The sequence below is a fragment of the Pristis pectinata genome, chromosome 17 (genome assembly GCF_009764475.1).
Source record: "Pristis pectinata isolate sPriPec2 chromosome 17, sPriPec2.1.pri, whole genome shotgun sequence".
NCBI classification, from domain to species: Eukaryota; Metazoa; Chordata; class Chondrichthyes; order Rhinopristiformes; family Pristidae; genus Pristis; species Pristis pectinata.
The window spans coordinates 10,453,245-10,472,434 of NC_067421.1; the positions used below are offsets into that span (position 1 = coordinate 10,453,245).

At 41.5% G+C, this 19,190-nt stretch overlaps 1 protein-coding gene across 1 annotated transcript; it reads right to left on the minus strand.

Annotated features, from left to right (window-relative positions):
* Positions 1 to 726: 726 nt before the first annotated feature.
* Positions 727 to 18,189, minus strand: ufd1l (ubiquitin recognition factor in ER associated degradation 1). The gene is made up of 12 exons (XM_052032224.1): positions 18,030 to 18,189; positions 16,032 to 16,161; positions 14,879 to 14,911; positions 13,988 to 14,109; positions 12,051 to 12,181; positions 10,901 to 10,973; positions 10,275 to 10,343; positions 8,529 to 8,594; positions 7,856 to 7,906; positions 4,549 to 4,637; positions 2,976 to 3,057; positions 727 to 1,127 (listed from the first exon to the last, which is right to left on the minus strand). Exons 1-12 carry the CDS (start codon positions 18,030 to 18,032, stop codon positions 1,053 to 1,055), a joined length of 924 nt encoding a protein of 307 aa, XP_051888184.1. The 5' UTR covers positions 18,033 to 18,189; the 3' UTR covers positions 727 to 1,052.
* Positions 18,190 to 19,190: the final 1,001 nt, after the last annotated feature.

Genomic DNA, 19,190 nt, shown 5'->3' on the forward strand with positions numbered 1-19,190 from the left:
GGGTGGGAAGTGTTAGTGAAAGCAAATCAACAGAATAAAAAAAGTTCTTCACAATTAGGAGTCATTTAAACTCTTTAAAAAAAGTGAAGAAGCTAATGTTATGGACAAGCTCTTTTACCCAAGCCCATACTAGAGGAAGGAATTAGTGCAAATTGGATGGATATTGAATTCAGAGAGGAACAGAAGGCATTTTTGTACAAGGATGTTCAGAATACAGCCCAAATGAAGCAGATTCTTTGGGCTGAACACCTTGAGTTCCAAAACTCTTGTATTCAAATGCACATTAGGATGATACTAAAAAAAAAGAAACATTTTCAGTTCAACAAGACAGCGAATGGAATAGTTAGCCAGCCAGATAGCTCATTTCTTGGAAGTGTCCTCCTCCCTCATTACGACCTATGGAAAGCATGAAATATTGAATACACAGCCTCAATTTACAAACAGAAATGTTGAATTACAGCCCAATGCAAATGTCCCGTCCTCCAAGCTACAACTTTTGAATAATGTTGTAATTTTACTGCCCTTTTCCTTTCAGTTTCTGCCAGAGACTTTGGATTTAGATTTGAGTACATTAGTTGGCTTTTCTTTGAGCTTGTGCTTTATTTTATCTTGATCAATGCCCAATTGTAGAGTTCTAATCAGATACTTCTATCATTGATTGAATGCAAGCTAAATAGGACAACTTATTTCATGAAATCACGAGAGTAAAAGAGATTTGCAAACCCATAATGGCAGAAAACTGGTTTACTAAAGGAAGGTTATATATACAGAGCAAAAGTCACATTTGTAGACACACCTAAAGATATTCAGCAATGACCTGCAGCGTAAAATTCCATTCTTGAACCAGTCACTTCAGTCAAAATCAATTGTCCATTAAAACTAGACGCAGAGAGTGAAAACCAGTCTGTAAGAGAGTGCAAAGGATTCCATTCGAGAACCATAAATGGTTTTGTTAAAAGGATGAGGTGAATCAGTCCTTTCCAGCTACTGTGTTTTCTCCCCAACTTCCAAATGGAAAAGACTATTCTCCTGCCATCATAGTTCTCGGTATCCTAAGGCTTCCTTCCCTTCTTGCGTAAAGACTGTCCTTCTCCAGAGAATGCAATAAACCTGCTGGTCCCAGAATCCTGCACCAATGGAAATGATCATGAAGATTTAGTACAACTTAACTTTGACTGTGTGAAGCAAGGTTAAGCATTTTCCAAAAGTGAAACATTGCACAAGATTGCCAAGTTGGAGTGTGGGCACCGACTGTTTTAAGGCAAACCAAGTAATTACAGGGAGAGTTGACAATTAACAGGTCAACTGCTGGAAAAGGGTGAAGATATTATGCAATCTTTCTGTTTAATGAACTCAGTTAAAATTGTACGAGTTCTTAAAGACAATAGGAACCAACAGAAAGCAGTGAACTCACGGGAGTGTTAATTCTTCCATTACATCAGCTTAATAGAAGTGATCACTTTCCAAAGTTTTAATTTTTAAAAATCAGAATTTAAACATCTGATACTCATTTCTAATTTCATACAAGTGAAATCACAAAACAGTGCTTTTTTTTAAACAAAAAGGAAGTTATGGCAGATGCAGGAAATCTGAAACAAAAACAGAAAGTGCTGCAAATACTCAAAAGGTCAGGCAGTCTCTGTGGAGAGTGAACCCATAAACAGAGCTAAGGTTTCAGGTCTCTGTTACCGTTTCCACTGGCACTGCCTGACTGTTTAGCATTTCCTGTTCCATTCCATGAGGTTAGTGCTGGTTGGTGAACGATCTGGTCTTTCTCTGCTAATCATACTTGTGTGCAATTTAAAGTGGTTGGCCTTGATTTTAAACTGTCTAGACAACAAGGGATAATTTGAATCCATGAGGATGGTTGCAAAAACAGAGTTAGATGGCTCATCGTTATAATGGTTAACCCAGTCCTAACCTGTGGTGTTAATTAAAGCAGGTGAGAAGCTTGATGACAACCTCTCCTCAGGCCACGGGCCAGGACGTTTCCTGCCTCCATCCCCACCTATACTCAAGGTTTATTGAGCCTCAAGAAATCCCGCAGCTGAAGGGGGAGGTGAAAGGCCAGAGCCAGAAGTTTAAATACTTTCACAGGACTGCTCGTGGGAGAAGGATTTTGTTTCCTTGTCTGCCAAACATCTCACCATGAACCCAATACCAACCCTTCACCCCAGACCACCTATCAACTATTGTGGGGCACCACTTTTCTTTCCCCCAATTACTAAAACATATGGGAGTTTTTGCATGAAAAGCCATGATTTTATTGAATGACATAGCAGATGCAAGGGACCAAATGACCTTGCCCCATCTTTCTTTCTTATATTCTTACGTTCAAGGCATCAGCACTGGGTAATGGGATATTTTTGTTTGGTATTGGGGTGTACACATCAACTATTGTCAAGTCAGGTACAGCTTGGCAAGAACCAGACTCTACGTCAAGATTTTGGCTCAGCTACATCTCCCAACTTCAAGATTTTTTTCCCCTCCCCACTCCATTCACATGGACTTCACAATACTGAACAACTAAATGAACTTTACACAGAATCCAGAATCACAGCAGTGTTGATGCACTGATTTTCAGAAGGGAGTGGACAGAAAGGTCAGGCATGCCATAAAAGAACAACTTAATTCTGCACTTGACGCTGGAGTAATCAATGTGAACAATGAGTATCCGAAATAAAACATTCAAGTTTCTCAGCAGCACCATTCCTAAGCTCAGTTACAAATTTCATAGGAGGTACTAGTGAAGTAGCCAAGTTGACCCAGCAATTGCACTCACATTGTACCGAGCTAGCAGAGTGACAATGGAAGGAATTCAGATACAATATTTGACCAATACTCCTTCAAAACCCATGTCAGATTTCCAGCAAGTGCACATTATATTAGCAAGACCTGCTCCATTGTTAAACTCATAGGAACAGAACCATCTATTACAAACTAACACTGATCATTTACTTCTGACATTCACTCACCTCTTCTATTTGTTTCGGCTGTGGCCGTGAATTCCTGATGAAAGTAATTTTTCCAATTTTGAACTCATAGTTTGGAATTCCCCTGTATGATCAATGGCAAAAAGGTTAGTTTGCAGTTACCACAACTGATATTGTCCTCAATTTATGAACACACCAATCTTAAGCACTTTTCATACATTTGGTTATTTGGACTATTTAATAACTTGAACACAGTATAATTAGCCTAAATTAAGACATCAGCCTCTCAAATGGTGCTGCTCATCTCTCAAAGTTGTAGACACAAACAAACTGCAAGGACTCAAGTGTACAATGTCAACTGAGAATTCAGTGCAGCACTGAGGAAACAAGGCATTTCTTGGATGAGATATTAAGCAAACATCCTCTAAAGTGGGAAGCAAAAAAGTTTAATGGCACTCTTCATGGAGGTGCAGCGGGGAATTTTACTGGCATCCAGTACAGTTAGCAACATCACTAAAACAGACTGCAAGAACAATATACCGCTGATGCTGGAAATATAAGAACTACTCAGCTGGCCAAGCACCACCTGCCGAAAGTAACTGAGCTGCAATGTTATTCATTTCTCACTCAACTGCCTGTTGAAAATGGACAATGTCGGAAATACTCATTTCACTAAAACAGGTTAATTGGCATCTTATCTGACACGCTGTACACACAAAAAGCTGCAACTATTCCCTGCATTCCAACAGCATCAATATTCTAAAAACATTTGATCAGCTTTAAGTGCAGTCATGAAAGATATCACTTAAAATGCAAGTTCTGTTATATATTCCCATTGGCTTTTAGCATTTCAAAACTGGAATCACAACCTAGGCAGACAGAAACATCAAAGTGTGAAGATCAGATTCTTATCTCAAATTTCTCAATCTTAGTACTCCGAGAGTCAATAGCACAGGAAGTAACAAGGAAGGGAGGAACATCACAACGTGCGTCTTGCCACATCTCACTGCTCTTTACTCTGAAATTAGCTGAATTTTTTCCCCAGATTGCCCAAGTGTGTTGAATCTTCCTGCTCTTATCTGAACCCCTCCAATTTGTTCATATTCTTTTGAAGATAAATGCCTAAAAATTATACGCAGTTTCAAAACAAAATGATTAAACTGGTGATACAGGGTGAAAATAGCCCAGTTTAACATCTGATCAAGGCCCTGGATAAACATCAGTACTACTACCATCAGGAAAGATTTTTTTGATAATTCAAATCAACTGGCAAAACCACATTTGGCTTCTTGACAAACTTCTGCCAAGGCCAATGTTTTGTACAATGAATGGAACATCTATCCTTGCCAGATGGTTTCACCCTTTTTTACCCGCAATCAAATCACTATCTCTGGTCACTATTAAAAGCCCTGAACATGCTCGCAGTGACAGAATGAATGGACGCACAAGAATGGTAGGTGAAAGCTCAAGTCAGTGGGTCCTTTTGAGAGCAGGAGGACTCAAAGATGGAGAATGAAGATTTTAGTCCATTCATCGAAACACCATACACAGCCATCCATGGCACTGACATCCAGTACATGATCATGTACAACCCCAGTCTGTTTTTGACACTCACCTTTTAATATCTTCTGGATTGATTTGTGCTGGACTGGGATCAACTCCTTTCTTCTTTCCATCCAGTCGGTTGCCAGCACCAGTAAATGGCTGAGAACACAAAAACCAAGGCAAGGTGTGACCGTCTCAACCCTGTTAATTCCCAGCAAATCTGGTCTCTGGTTTCAAAGCAGGATGGAAAAGACACCAGACCAGTGCAGTCAAGAGAAATAAAGCGATGGTTTACCATTTCAGAGAAAAATATATGTTCTGTGTATCATCTGGAGGATTCTGGTCATTTCATTTTAAGCACAGGCATTCAGCAAATGGGTGGAACAGTCAGATGAAGTTTATACTATTGTGATGCTCCAAGATTTGTTAAGGTCCCTACTGTCAGGTTTGGGTGGGGATTGGGAGGGAGTAAGAATCTACATATCAATGTAATTGGGCAAATTTGTATCCATTTCTGTCAAATGGATTGCTGGAAGAACAGCAGCTCAAGCAGCATCTGTGGAGGGCAAAAAAAGATGCATCGACAATTTGGGCTGGGACCCTGCATCAGGACCGGGGGTTGTGTGGAAAGAGGAAAGTTGGCTAGTAAATGTGGGGGGGGGGTGGGGAAAAGAGGTGGGACAGAAGCTTGTGAGTGTTACGTAGAGCCAGATTGATTTTTTTTTGGGGTGGGGGGTGGGAAATGATGGACACAGCCAAAGAGACCCTGGGTGGACTGTTGGGAGTGGGAAAGGAACACAAGGCCCACTGGGTTAGCTGAAATTGGAAATTCCGTGTTCATACCATTGGGCTGCAGGCTACCCAAATGGAATAAGAGATGCTTTTCTTCTAGTTTGCGTTTGGACTCACTGTGGCAGTGGAGAAGGCAGAGTGCAGACGGGTCGATGTGGGAATGGAAAGCAGAGATGAGGTGATACGCAACTGGAAGCTCAGGATGGCCATCGTGAACAGCAAAATCCACTGAGTTCTTCCAGCAGTTTATTGTTTGCTCCAGATTCCAGCATCTGCCATTTCTTGTTCCTCTATTTCTAGCCATCTCCAGTGATGTGGGAAATACAGGGAAGGCTGCATTCTTGCCCTTAGCCTTGGTGCCCTGATAATACTCCTTCAACCACAGCAGATTTTGTGGTGACAACAGCAGTGGCCATTACTTTGTTAGAGAACGGCCAAAGCCGCTACCTGTGCAGTGTGATTTGCACCGGTTTGCTTAAGCTTGCGTGAACTGCTCTGGTGTTGAAGTTATGTCATCACCTGCATGGTGCAGGCTGCTCAATGGAAAGGCCCATTCCATACCTGATAATAGTGACAGGGTCGTTGTTACTGAAGAGGGTTGAAGGTGCAGGGGTGGAGAGTTGGTACCAACCTACCAACTCCCCACCCCTAACCAAGTCATCCTTCTTGTGCTTTATCCCAGGGCTGTGATGGCTTGTTGGAAAACGACAAACATTTTCCTTTGCATCAGGCGAGGCTTCAGCCATTCTTGCGACCTCTCCAACCACAATCGACTTGAAAGTTGCCAACAGCACCATGATGCTCTGGTTAGTTTAAAGCTCCTGGAAGTCAAGAGAACTACCCCATCCTCCATGTATCCACATTTGCATCGTGGCCAAGACAAGGCAGAGACCAGGGAATAGGGTTTGCTCAGTGGTGTGATTGATGACTCTATGTTGCTGGTAGCTGGGAGAAGGCCGAAGGACAGCGTGGACAGGTGTGATGTTGTAAAACGTACTTTTTGCAGATGAGTCTGAAAGGCTTAGATAGAGGAAATGGTGTAGTAACAATTCAGGATGCCATAGTAACTTTATTCTCTGATAAATAGGAAACAATTTTCTTTGAATCCAGATATTTGAAGGGGGGGAGAAAATCACCAAGCAGCCGGAAAATTTTATTTGAAGAGATCATTTTAAAAGAAAAAAGGCCAGCTTTCCAATGGGTGTCAAAATATTATGCATTTCGCAGTCAGTTCCAAAAAGGATGGACAAGTTATAAGAATTGAGTATTTTCCTTATTGGAGATGACAGATAATTTATTGACATCAGTCGACCACTAAGTGTTTACATATTAATTTACTCAAAGTTGGTTCATATTATAAGCTTTGAACCAAACCTTATGATATTCTCAATGTTTTCAAAAATTGGACACCACATGTTATTGCAGACATAAGGTAGTTAATAATCAAAACATTTACTAATAAGCATTAGCCATTTCTTTTCCAGGATAGGGCATTGATTGCTCGTCTTGTTCCAAGGATAGAGAGAGAATTGTAATTGTGGGGAATTGGGACTCACTCATGAGAGCAAACTAATGCACAATATTCAGAGCTTTTGAATATTTTTAAGACAGAGGTAGATAGATACTTGATTAACCAGGATGTACAAGGCCACCACCCTGATAGATGGGAGTGCAGAATGCAGGTAAGCCATGCTTTTATTAAGTGACAGAGCAGGCTTGAATCAGAGAGATGCAGTTCAGAAACAGGCCCATTAGCTCACTGAGTCAGCACTGACCATCAACCATTTTTTGTTTTAAAAGTCACTACTCCAGCATTAATCCCATGTTTCATTCTCCCAACATTCTCATTAACTCCCTCCCCCCCCCCCCCCCCCCCCCCCCCCAGATTCTACTACTTTACAATTTACAGTGGCCAATTAACTGACCAATCAGCATGTCTTTGGGACATAGGAGGAAACCAGAGCTCCTGGAGGAAACCTCTGGAACCATGAGGCTGTGGCTCTACTAGCTGCACCACTGTGCTGCCCAAAGAAATTTCATCCAATGTGGAGCTCAAACCTGCAACCCTGAGATTAAGGGTCTCATTCTCTACCAACTGTGCCAGTCAGACTGTGGGAGCAGAGTGATCTACTCCTGCTCCACACTGGTACGTACATGATGGCAAGGACAGAACAAGATCTCCCCTTGATGCTCAAAACATACTGTATAGGGCAGGCACCGTAGTGTAGCGGTTAGCATAACACTATTACAGCACCAGTGACACAGGTTCAATTCCAGTTTGTACATTCTCCCCGTGTCTGCATGGGTTTCCTCCGGGTGCTCTGGTTTCCTCCCACGTTCCAAAGACGTACGGGTTAGGAAGTTGTGGGCACGCTATGTTGGTGCCGGAAGCATAGCGACACTTGCGGGCTGCCCCCAGAACATTCTATGCAAAGGTGCATTTCACTGTGTGTTTCGATGTACATGTGACTAAAGAAATCTTACCTTAAATGGAAAGTCACCCAGTTTAGTAAATTGCTCTACAACCAGAACTGGAATCCCAGCTATTCCATTACAGAACACAAAGCATTTTATTTTCTACTTACCCGGAACCCTATGTCAATTGGCACAAAGGCAGTGTGATCAGCTTCAAGATCCTAGAGGCAAGGAAACGATAACCATATAATATCAAACAATGGATGCAGAGAAAAAAGTCAAAACAGGGTTTTTTTTTTAAATAAAAAAGGTATGCAGCTACTAAAGTAATTATAAAATGGGAGATGATTCAAATGTCTTTATTATTACATTATTTCCACAGCAGTTAAGTGATCAATAAGCTTAATGTACGATTTTAAGGAATTTTGCTTTAGTTTTGAATTTCAATTAGTTAGAGTGGAAAGGCCTCTTAACCAAATGAAAACAGAGTTGAAAAGTAAAAAGGAAGAAAAAAAATTTTATGGGGATAAATATTAGCCTGGACGTTAGGAAACACTTCCCTGCTCTTCTTTGAAATAGTGCCATCATTTTTTTTTACATCAAGAAAGCAAATGGGTCTCTGGATTTAACCTTCTATCCAAAAAGCAACTTGTACTTTTAATACAGAGATATCAGCCTAGAGTTTTGTACTCAAGTCTTCATTTGCAAAACGTTTCCAAGAGCCAGCAGAAAAAAAACATATGGGTAAAAGTTACTCAAAAACCCTTTCCATATCCGACTGAAACACACTTCTATATTGTCCATAATGGACCATCTAATAATTAGTTACAGTGTATTCCATACCGAGGTGTCTTCTGGCTGGTAATGCCTTTCAGGCTCTTTGTAACCCAATGGGGCATCAAAATCCACCTATACATCAAACAGAGAAAATTCAAACTTTGAACTTGCACGGTATAATAATATTGAGTTTGTTAAAATAGATGTATCTGAATGATGTAATACATTATGTGTGGTGAGGGCATGTTGTTCAAGCCTGTTGGGAAAAAGGCATTTTGAGCTGGGTCACCAAGTTTTACTCTACAGTCAGTTGTCTTCCTGACCATAATCAGGTGGTGCACATTTCTGCCTTCTCCAAATTAATGTTGTGTTTTACAGTAGACAATTGGAAATCTTTGACACGATTTGTTCACCACCAGTAGCTGTAAGGACCTACATGCAATTGTACACTTCCAGCCCAATAGCACAGCTTATGCAAACAGAGCACAGAGTTAGAGAGACCAGGAGACCCCAGGTTGATTGCCAGTTGGTACAGTTTGCTCATCTCAGTAGTGGAGATAATTGACATTGTATGTCTCACAATGTGCCTCTGCACCAGTGGATTTTGAAGTGGCCGAAAAGGAAAGAATGATCAAGTACGACTCCCATAGAAATCTCGTGTAGGTGGCACGGTAGCGTAGTGGTTAGCGCAACGCTATTACAGCGCCAGCGATCGGGGTTTGATTCCGGTCACTGTCTGTAAGGAGTTTTTGCGTTCTCCCGTGTCTGCGTGGGTTTCCTCCGGGTGCTCTGGTTTCCTCCCACATTCTAAAGACGTACGGGTAGGTTAATTTGGGGGTTTAAAATGGGCGGCGCGGACTTGTTGGTACAGAAGGGCCTGTTACCACACTGTAAATAAAAAAAAAGTTTAAAAAATAATCATGAGGTGGGGGCGGAGTTGGTCTTAGTCATAACATTTGGTTAGTTGTCACTCAGACACCCACCACCAGCATTCTTGCATCAAAAATGGTGACTTGCATCTCAATGTCAATGTCTTTAAGAAAACAGTGGAAGATGACGTAGAAAAAGACTAATCTTCTTGGGGCTTCTAATTCCTGAATGGTTACAGTTCCAAATATAGAACTACTGGCAGAAAAGTTTTGCTTCAAGCCCCAGTTACTACAGTTTGGACCAAATTTCTATTTCACTGTGTGCTACTAGATGTACCGTGATGCTGGCCCTTGGTGCTTTCAATTTTGATTCCCCAAACCACCCCCCCCACCTCACCCCCTCCAAGCAAGTTAAAGGTTGAAATACATGGGAGATAAAACACAAATATTCTGGTGGTGTCTATTATGACATCTCCAAGTCCTTCACAGCCACCACTGACGACTTCAGTTACATAGAAAAAGCTGGCAATTAACTTGCACAACAAAAGCCAACACACAGCGATGAGAAAAATCCACAATGGTGGAAGGGTAACTGTTGGTTACGAAACAAGAATTCCCCTGCTTTTCTTCAAATAGTGCCATTGATATCATGTCTGCTTGAAAGAATAGACCATCTTAATTTACCATGAATATGAAAGGCAACACATCTGGTAACTCAGCACTGAGAAATCATAGCAAAATTACACACTCTATGGCTTAACTGGGATTTGAACCCATGGTCATCTAATGCAAGTTGCATGCAATCACCAAACCATGACTGCCACCTTGAATAATTCTGCAGACCACCTAGTGAGATAACAGCATATTGACAGAACAGGCAGCCACAGTCTCCTTCCCACATGCTATTAGAATATATTCACTAAATGAAATGGATGAAACTTACATTCATATCACACTCAATGATGGAAACAGCTTTGTCTGGTTTAGTTTCCATGACCCGGAGCTCATAGATCTGAAACACACAGAGACTCTTCAAAAACTTCACTTTGTGTACAGGTCAGAGAAGCACAGTACCTTGGATTCACACAGTATAATAACATTGAGTTTGTTAAAAATAGATGCATCTGAATGATGTAATACATTGTGTGGGGTGAGAACATGTTGTTCAGGCCTGTTGGGAAAAATAACCAAATTTTACTCTACAGTCAATTGTCTTCCTGACCATTGTATATGAATGGTGGCGATATTACAGATATACACCAACACCATGGTACTATTGTGGCAGGATATGTACGCTTGAGGTAATTGTGATGCAAATTTTCCTCCAATGTACCCAGTGCACATGGTCATATTAGAGGAAAAATCTCCTTTAAGTCTCATTTCCCGCTATCTACTTTTCCAGTCCAATTTAAAAACTCCTGGATCAAATTGAGATCTTTGATTCCTTTCTCTGCATCTTCTATCAATAGTGGATGGCCGTGAATGTGCAATAACTCCAACTTGAAGTTGCACATTTATCAGAAAGAAGAAGTGCCAGTGTTATGAGAATCTCTGCCACAGACCACTCACCTTCTCGTTATAGTTGATGGCAATGACGTCACCAGTGGTCAAGCAGGCAAAGTTCCTCAAGGCATTTTCTAATCTGAGAGTTGAATGTTAAGAGGAAACACCAACTGCATGAGCACAGAGCTGAATATTAATCAGCACTGAACTCATTGACAGATTTGAGGTGTATTTAAAAAAAGTAATCCGTCTCTGGGATAGCTCAAGGATCGATATTTGGCCCAAAACATTACCTCTTGGTCCTTCAGCCCACCACGCCCATGCTGACCATGTACTCATCTAAACTAATCCATTTAATCAGCAGCCTTCTATGCCTTACTCCTTAAATGCTGAGAGTCCCTACCTCCAACACCCTCTCAGGCAGTGCATTCCAGATTCTGACCACTCTTTCTCAGATCCTCTATCCCTTACCCTCAATCTATGCCCCTAGTTTTAGTCACTTCCATGGAGAGAAAAAAATTCCCCATTGTCTACCCCAAATCCCTCTCTCAATTTCATATACCCATCAGGTTCCTCCTTCAGTTCCAACGAAAACTATCTGTCCCATCCATTTGCTTCTCATAACGAAAATGCTCCACTCCCAGGCAATATCCTGGTGCAGAGGAGATTCACCCTCTCCAGTGCAATCACATCCTTCCTACGGAATGGTGACCAGAAATGTACACCGTACTTTGGCTCATAACATTTCATAAAGTTATACCCCTAACTTCAATATTCCCCAGGTTCCTAGCAATAATTGTGTATGCCCTCCTTTTTAGACCACCCCCCCGCCCAAATGTGCATCACCTCAAACAGAGTCAAATTCCATCTGCTATTGTTCTGCCCATCTTACTAAATGATCAATTTCATCTTGTTATTTACAACTGCCCTCCTCTCTATCAATAACAGCACCAATTTTCATGTCATCTGTAAACTTACTAATCATATCTGTTCTTTTTTAAATCCAAGTTAACATATATGACAAGCAGCAAGTGAACTAGTCCCTACAGAGTGCAAGGAGTGTATGACATCAAGTCATATACTACTTACTTCTTCATGAAGTAAAATTCTACTTGAAAACATTAACTTGGGCAAACTACGTTTCTGGAAGACGTGCCTTCAGTAATCAAATTGCAACCACCAAGTAGGAACAGCTCTAAAATTGGTAGAAGGATACACAGCTTTGGGATTGGTGATGTCCAGGAAATCTGGAGCCTGTGGCTGAAATTTGGAATAAGTGGCAACCATGAGGTTCACACTCTCGACCTGGACCAGGCCCCCTTCCTCCAGAAGCAGGTTCTGCATCATCTAGAGACAGGGAGGAATATGAGTTAAATCATTACAGAGGCAGCGATGAATGGAATCATTGTTCAGATGAGCTCTTGACATGACATCTACCAACCAATTACACAGGTGTTTTTACATACTTAGCATACCCATTCAAGTTAACAAAAACAAAACCCTGAATATTTGGCACACCCAGGATGTTGGACAGATTTGTGCACTGTTTTGGCCAAGTTAGGACGACACCAGATATGCACAACAGCCATAGTTGAATTGGGTCTTTATTAAAATCAGTCCTTGAATTACATCATAACTGACATCCACTTCCAACTCTATTTCCTTGTCCTTCACATTCCAACCAAACAAAACTATGAATCTCAGCTTTGAAAATTTTCTTTGACTTAACATCCGTTGTCTTTTGATTAGAAGTTTGCACATCACTACAAACTTGTCTACAAAACACTGCATCCCGATTCAATTCCCAAATGATTCTGCACTAATTTTAAGCTCTACTTCTTTTCTTGCATTTCCTTGAGAACTTCCCAGACCCACAATCTCTGTCACCCAGAAGGACAAGGACAACAGACACACAACGACACCATCACTTGCATGATTCCTACCAAGTCACACACAATCTTGACTCAACTACATCTTACTTCCTTCTTTATTCTGGAATTTTCCCAACAGCAGAGGGAGCACCTTCACCAGATGGACTGCAGTGATTCAAGACTGCAGCTCACCTTCAAGGTGATTGACTAATAAGCACTTAATGCTGGATTTGCCAGTAGTGCCCACCCTGTCAGTAAATAGAAGAAAACTCTCCTGTAAAGAGCTTCTCAGTATCTTCCAAATCATTTAAAACAAAAAGTCATCCTCAATTTTCCATTTTCAGAAAGAATACAAGTCAATGTAATGTCAATCAAACCCTGGTTTAATTCTAGTGAACCTGTGCCACTTCAGAATTGAAGCGTTAGCCTACTCAGGGATCAGTGGTAGGACACCACACAGCAATTTTCAGTATTTCTGACGCTCCCTAAGCTAGTAAACCTCAGGTCAGAGGCTACTCCTTTCTGAAATATCAGGCTTCAACACCAAGTTCAGTCCAAGGTATGCAATATAGGTTTTAACCACCATCACTTCAAGCCAGAGTGGCAGAAACTTCTGGAACAATCTATACGTACTTTAATCAGTTAACCAACAGAACATCTCACATACAATGAAGTGTATTGGTGTTGCTACAGTGCAAATGTTCATAAACATTGCACAGCAAGAGTCACCAATAATACAGCGAGCAGTTTATCTGCTTTGGTACCACTGGTTGAGGGACTATTGTTGGCATCAATAACAAAAGCAACTGCCTCTCACCAGCATCATAGAATATTTAAAATGTTACTGAATTTTAATCTTTTATCCAAAGGGGCAGTGTGGGTAGGAATCAATTTAGTAATTAAGCTCTTTATATTGAATTTATAAAATATTTTTAAATTCAATTTCTTAAAGCACTAACTTCTCACCTTGCTCAGCAATATACAATCTCTTAATTCAAATGATTTAATAATTCCATTTAAGCATGGGACTGCTTGTTGATTTATTAAATCTGTACGCTGAAGGAAAGGCATCCCTGTGAGCATCGAAAGAAAAACTGAGGTGGTGGGCCATCTGATTACAGTTGCTGTATTCCTGGCAACAAATGCTGAAGAGACCAGGTCTTCCACCCAGCCTCAGCTTCCTCTGCAGTTGCTGAATGTCCTCAAGGCTGCTCATTTAAAAGCTGTGGTGATACCCGTGATTTGCCCCCTACAGTCATGTTCCACAACACCCTCCACTCACCCAATGAGGCAGATAACAGATTCCTTCCTCAGCCACAAATTCCAAAACACCACAATGTGTCATTCGGTCAGTTTTCCTGTTGGTAAGTTTAAAGAGCATTGGGTATGTGATGTTCAGTCGACCTGCCAACAAAAAAAAAAAATGGTTTCTGTCCAGCCATAAAGAGCAGAAAAAGATGACAATATATTTCAGGTACAGGGAACTGACAATAAAACCACTGGAATACAGCACTGCCAATAGACCACAGGAACAGTTTTAAAGATAAGAAAAATATAAGCTAGAAGAACAGCACCTCATATTCTGCTTGGGAAGCCTACACCCAATGGTATTAAGGTTAAATATTCCAACTTTAGGTAACCCACACCCAGTGTTCCTTTCCCACTCCCACAGCCCACCCAGGTTCTCTCCTTTCATTCACATTCCCCCACCCCTCGGTACTCAGACTCATTACCCACTCCCCACTTGGTTCCATCTACCCATCACCCACATACCCATCTACCAGAGTTTCTTCTCCCTTGGTTTACCTGTCCTAGCCCCTCCTGGTTCTATCTGCCCATCCTCTCCTCTCTCCCCCCCCCCTTTAATCTGGTTCTATCCATCACCTGCCAGCCTCTGTCTCACCCCTCCCTTTCACTACTATATACTGCCCATCATCCCCCTACACTCAGTCCTGATGCAGGGTCTCGACCCGAAACATTGACTATCCCCTTTGCCGCCACACGAGCTGCTTGATTTCTTCCAGTTTTTTTTTGTTTCAAAAATATCTCCTTATACTTTTAAAGATTCAAATATTAAGCATGCGAAAAGGATGAAATGCCACTAAGTGCTTGACAGAAAACTTTGTATTAGCTTAACAGTGGTAGAAGGGTGCACAGAGATTCAGGTACTTACTCAGTTGATCCAGAGCAGATGGTGGCATTATTACTGTGCAAGAAGAAACACCAAACACAATGTAAATTAGTATAATGGAAAACACTGGGCAGCTTCATTTGAAAATAGGGAAAAACTTTACCCCATGTCAAAGCTTGGAAGTACACCGTTCCTGAGCAGCACATCAAAGCACCCCAATCAGCAAAATGGGGCAGAAACACTGCTCAACCATTAACTGTGCCAAGAAGTTGGCAACTTCACATTCTATTAATGATCAACTGTTCTTGGTTGGTCTGCTGACACCAGGAATGAATATTCCAAGTGCAGAGAAAATGAATTATTCTACTTAGTAAATAACAGCAGCATATTTACCTCTCCATGTGCAGTATAATTCAGTGATGAGAAAAAATATTACAATTAAGGTTTCAGAAAGTTCACATTATTCCCAAAATCAATTTTCCTCCGCACAAACGTACATAGCACAGTGGGATACCAAGCGCCGATGGAGTTCAGATTGAGGAAGCAAAGACGCAAAGTGAAATGAGCATCGCCAGCCCTGTCTTGCTTCTCGGAGAGCATGGATGCATCGTAAAACAACCCAGAGTTTACTACAAAATTGCCACAAAAAAAAAAAAATCACTTGAACAGAAGCAGAAGTGGATTTCCATATGACATGGAAGGAGACCATTCAGCCCATCAAGTCTATAATTGGCTCACAGAGCAATCCCATTCCTCCACTAGATTTCTCCTGTAATATTCCCAGCAAATTCCCCCACCGAGATTCTATTACTCATATACACAATAGGGACAATTTACAATAACCAATTAACCCACACATCATTGGGAGGAAACTCAAGTTGTCTCAGGAGAATGTCCAAACTGCAAAAAGACAGCACTGGAGGTTAGGATTGAACCCAGGTCTTTTAAGAAGTAGCATTGTGTTCTCTTGACACAGATGCAAATGATGGTCCAGATGGTGAAAGTCATGTTTGTGCAGCAGACCAGCTGGTTAACAGTCAGTGCAGATGGAATTTTCCAATACATCCACCCTTCACTAAATATTCACCCTTCAGAGTGCCCAATATAAAAACTTGCTGAAAAGTAGAATTTGCTTGCCTACCAGTTATCAAAACAATTAGAAAATGGGAAAGAGGGTAAAATTAGAACCACTTACTTTTTCCTCCCTTCTCTACATCTGATCGATCACTGCCTGCAAACATTGAGACAGAATAGCAGCGGTACTGTGTTGAGAACCGATTCCGAAATGCTTGCGGAATTGCCTGGTCAAACATATTGAAGGCGAACTACATTGAGAAGACAGAAGAGAATTAGGAAAATAATATAAATTATGTGTCACACCAAGGAAATACATCAAAGTACATTTAATCTTCTGTGGGGTTGCTTAAAAAGAGAGTTGGAATAAGATATCATGTGTTTCTAAAATGTATGCTGTCAGAAGGCTCCTTCAGTTTATCAGTTTTCTTTTCTTGTACCAACTGAATGAGCTCCTGGAAGGGAGTAGGAGCCTTCACACCTTATTCCACTGCCTTCAGTAAATTCTGAGTTTCCTCAAGATTAGCATGTGGTTTCACAAGTCATGTATTTCAGGTAGTTTACCAGGATAGGTCGTATTTCTTTGTGTATACTCATTTGGAAATAAATTTCAAGCTGAACATACACAGTCATTAGACTATTTCCTCTGCTGAGAGTAATGTAGACCAAGGGAGTAAAATCTTAGCACCAGGTCACATAATGAGGAGGCTCATCTATCTACTAAAAGGGAGGAAGAAGTGCCAAATTTTCATCTGCAAAATGCTATCGATGCCAGGTCACCCAAAAACATTTAATATCAGAAACTGACAAATTCAAATAATTTCTAAATTTATGTACTACAGTATTCAAGAAGAACTGTCAATAGTAAAAGACCACTGCCCATACCAACAATGGAGGGAGGAGTAGTGTTTTTTTTTGAGTTAAAATTATCTCAAAATACTGTCAGCATAGTACCAGGTATAATAGTTCTCCTTGTTATTATACAAAGTAAATGATACAAACTTACAGTTTATTTGCAAATTAAAGTACAAAGTGAAATTTCATTTAACAATACTAGCATTCACCATAATAAGCAATACGATAAAAGCATCCACAAAATTACACTTCAACACACTGCTCTTTACTCACATTTCTTACACCATTTAGGAGGTCACATTTAGCTCAAATTTGTTTTTGAACTTTTCCCAAATGATACCCTATAGTAAAATGCCCCCAGCCACTTAACAAGAGCATTAGCAACATAACTTGACAACAGGTAACACAAGCTTGGTCAGACTTAAGCAAAATGAAAAACTGTGTATAGCCATCCAGCCCCTTGTAATTCAGGCACTCTAATTCAATAGTTTCAAAAAGCTACATATAACCAGATAACAAGCAGTTAGAAGTAAACTCTGATTCACAAAGCCATCCTGTTAGAGCATTTATGGATTCCGAACCCAAAACACACATAGGTTTAAAATGGAAAGATAGGAGGTCAATATAAGTGGGTTTTCAGTTGCTGGTAAGTTTAGAATGAGAGACCACTGATTACAAGTTTAAAAACATGAGATGTAGAAAAGAAAGTAATAGAATGGGCTAAATATTCTTCCAAATGACTTCATGATAACCGTACTGAGAACCATCTCACAATCCCACTTGGAACAATGTTGAGTAGATGGACTTATCACGTCTAACACAGTTCATTAAGTCTACTTCCCAACCTTCACCACCATACCTACTAGCCAGTGAACAGAAGCTTGGCAGTTCATCCAAGGCTGTATTTACACTTACCTGGATTAGAAATGGCGTACAACACAAAATTACCTACAGCAGTCCTTAATAATGGTAATAGAAATCAGGTAACTTCAAAAAAAAAAGCAATTGAGCAATCACCTAGTCGTTTGACAACACAAGCCCTTTCCTCAATTGTCAATGAAGGTGGCTTGTAATACTTTAGCACAAAGTCCCTGTCAGTTTTCTGTCACTTTGAGTACACTCCCAAACCCCAGACATTGTAAGGAATGTCAAAGACGCCGGTACGGGATCTCTGTCGTTCAACAATGACTGTGCAGTCCCATCCCATCCTTCCCCTCCCCCACACAACACCAGACCCCCACCCTGCTCACCCCGGCTACCTTACCATGTTTCCCTCAGCCCAGGCACCGATGAGACAATAGATCACTAACTGGTTTCCCTGGTGACCTCCTTCACCAATAACTCCGCCGCTCTCCCCCACACAGACAGTCAGTCAGTGTCTCTACACCGCCGCTCTCCACCGGAACCACTACCACAGCCGGGCATGCGGGGGAGCGCGCTTCTATTGGCCAAGACCGACGCCGCACGCGTATCATTGGCTGCTTGGAAGTGACCAATCATACGGAAGATTCGCGGAAAGTCTCGCTGTATTGGTCGATGCCACCACTGACCAATCAATGCTGCAGAGTCGTGTTGTAGCCGCTTTTCATTGGGTAGTTCAGCTGAGCTCCGTCCTTTCACGTCCGCGTTTGCTGGCGGCCGGGGAATGGTGAAGGGAACGTTCCCTGTTTATTGGGCCGGGCCTCAGTAATTGGGCTCACGGTCAGAGAGCCGAAGGAACGGAGAGGGATGATGGCCTCTGGTGTTACCACGGTGTCATTTTTAGTACACATGTCCTCATATTTTCTGGCGACATAGATGGAAGCCATTCTGCCCATCGAGTCGCTGCCAGCTCCCATCCCCCCACGTATTTTCCTTACTTCTTCTCCTTCATGTAACCATCGACTCCTTCCACCACCCCCCCCCCCCGATTTTCCTACCAATCACCAACGCTAGGGCTGGTTTACAGGGACACAAGAGATTGCAGATGCTGGAATCAGGAGCAACAACCAAACTGCTGGAAGAACTCAGGGTCAAGCAGCATCTGTGGAGGCAACGTTTCAGGTCGGGATTATATTCCACCTGCCACCTCTCCTCAACTTTCCATCTGATCTCTATCCTATTGTAGCCTTAGGTAACTTCACTTGCTATCCACAAAGCCACCAACTTTCATGCCATCCACAAACTTACTAATCATACCTCCTACATTCACATCGAGGGTGTTGACATGTATCACAAACAGCAAAGGTCCCAGCACCGATCCTTGGGACCTTTGCTGTTTGTGATACATGTACACCACTGGTCAAAAACTTCCAACTAGAAAAATATCCTTCCAATACTACCCTATGACTCCTATCACCAAGCCCATTTTGGACCAAAGTCCTGCTTGGTACATCAGGATTGCAGTGCATGGTTGCTACTGTGTCATCACTTCCAACAGGTATGT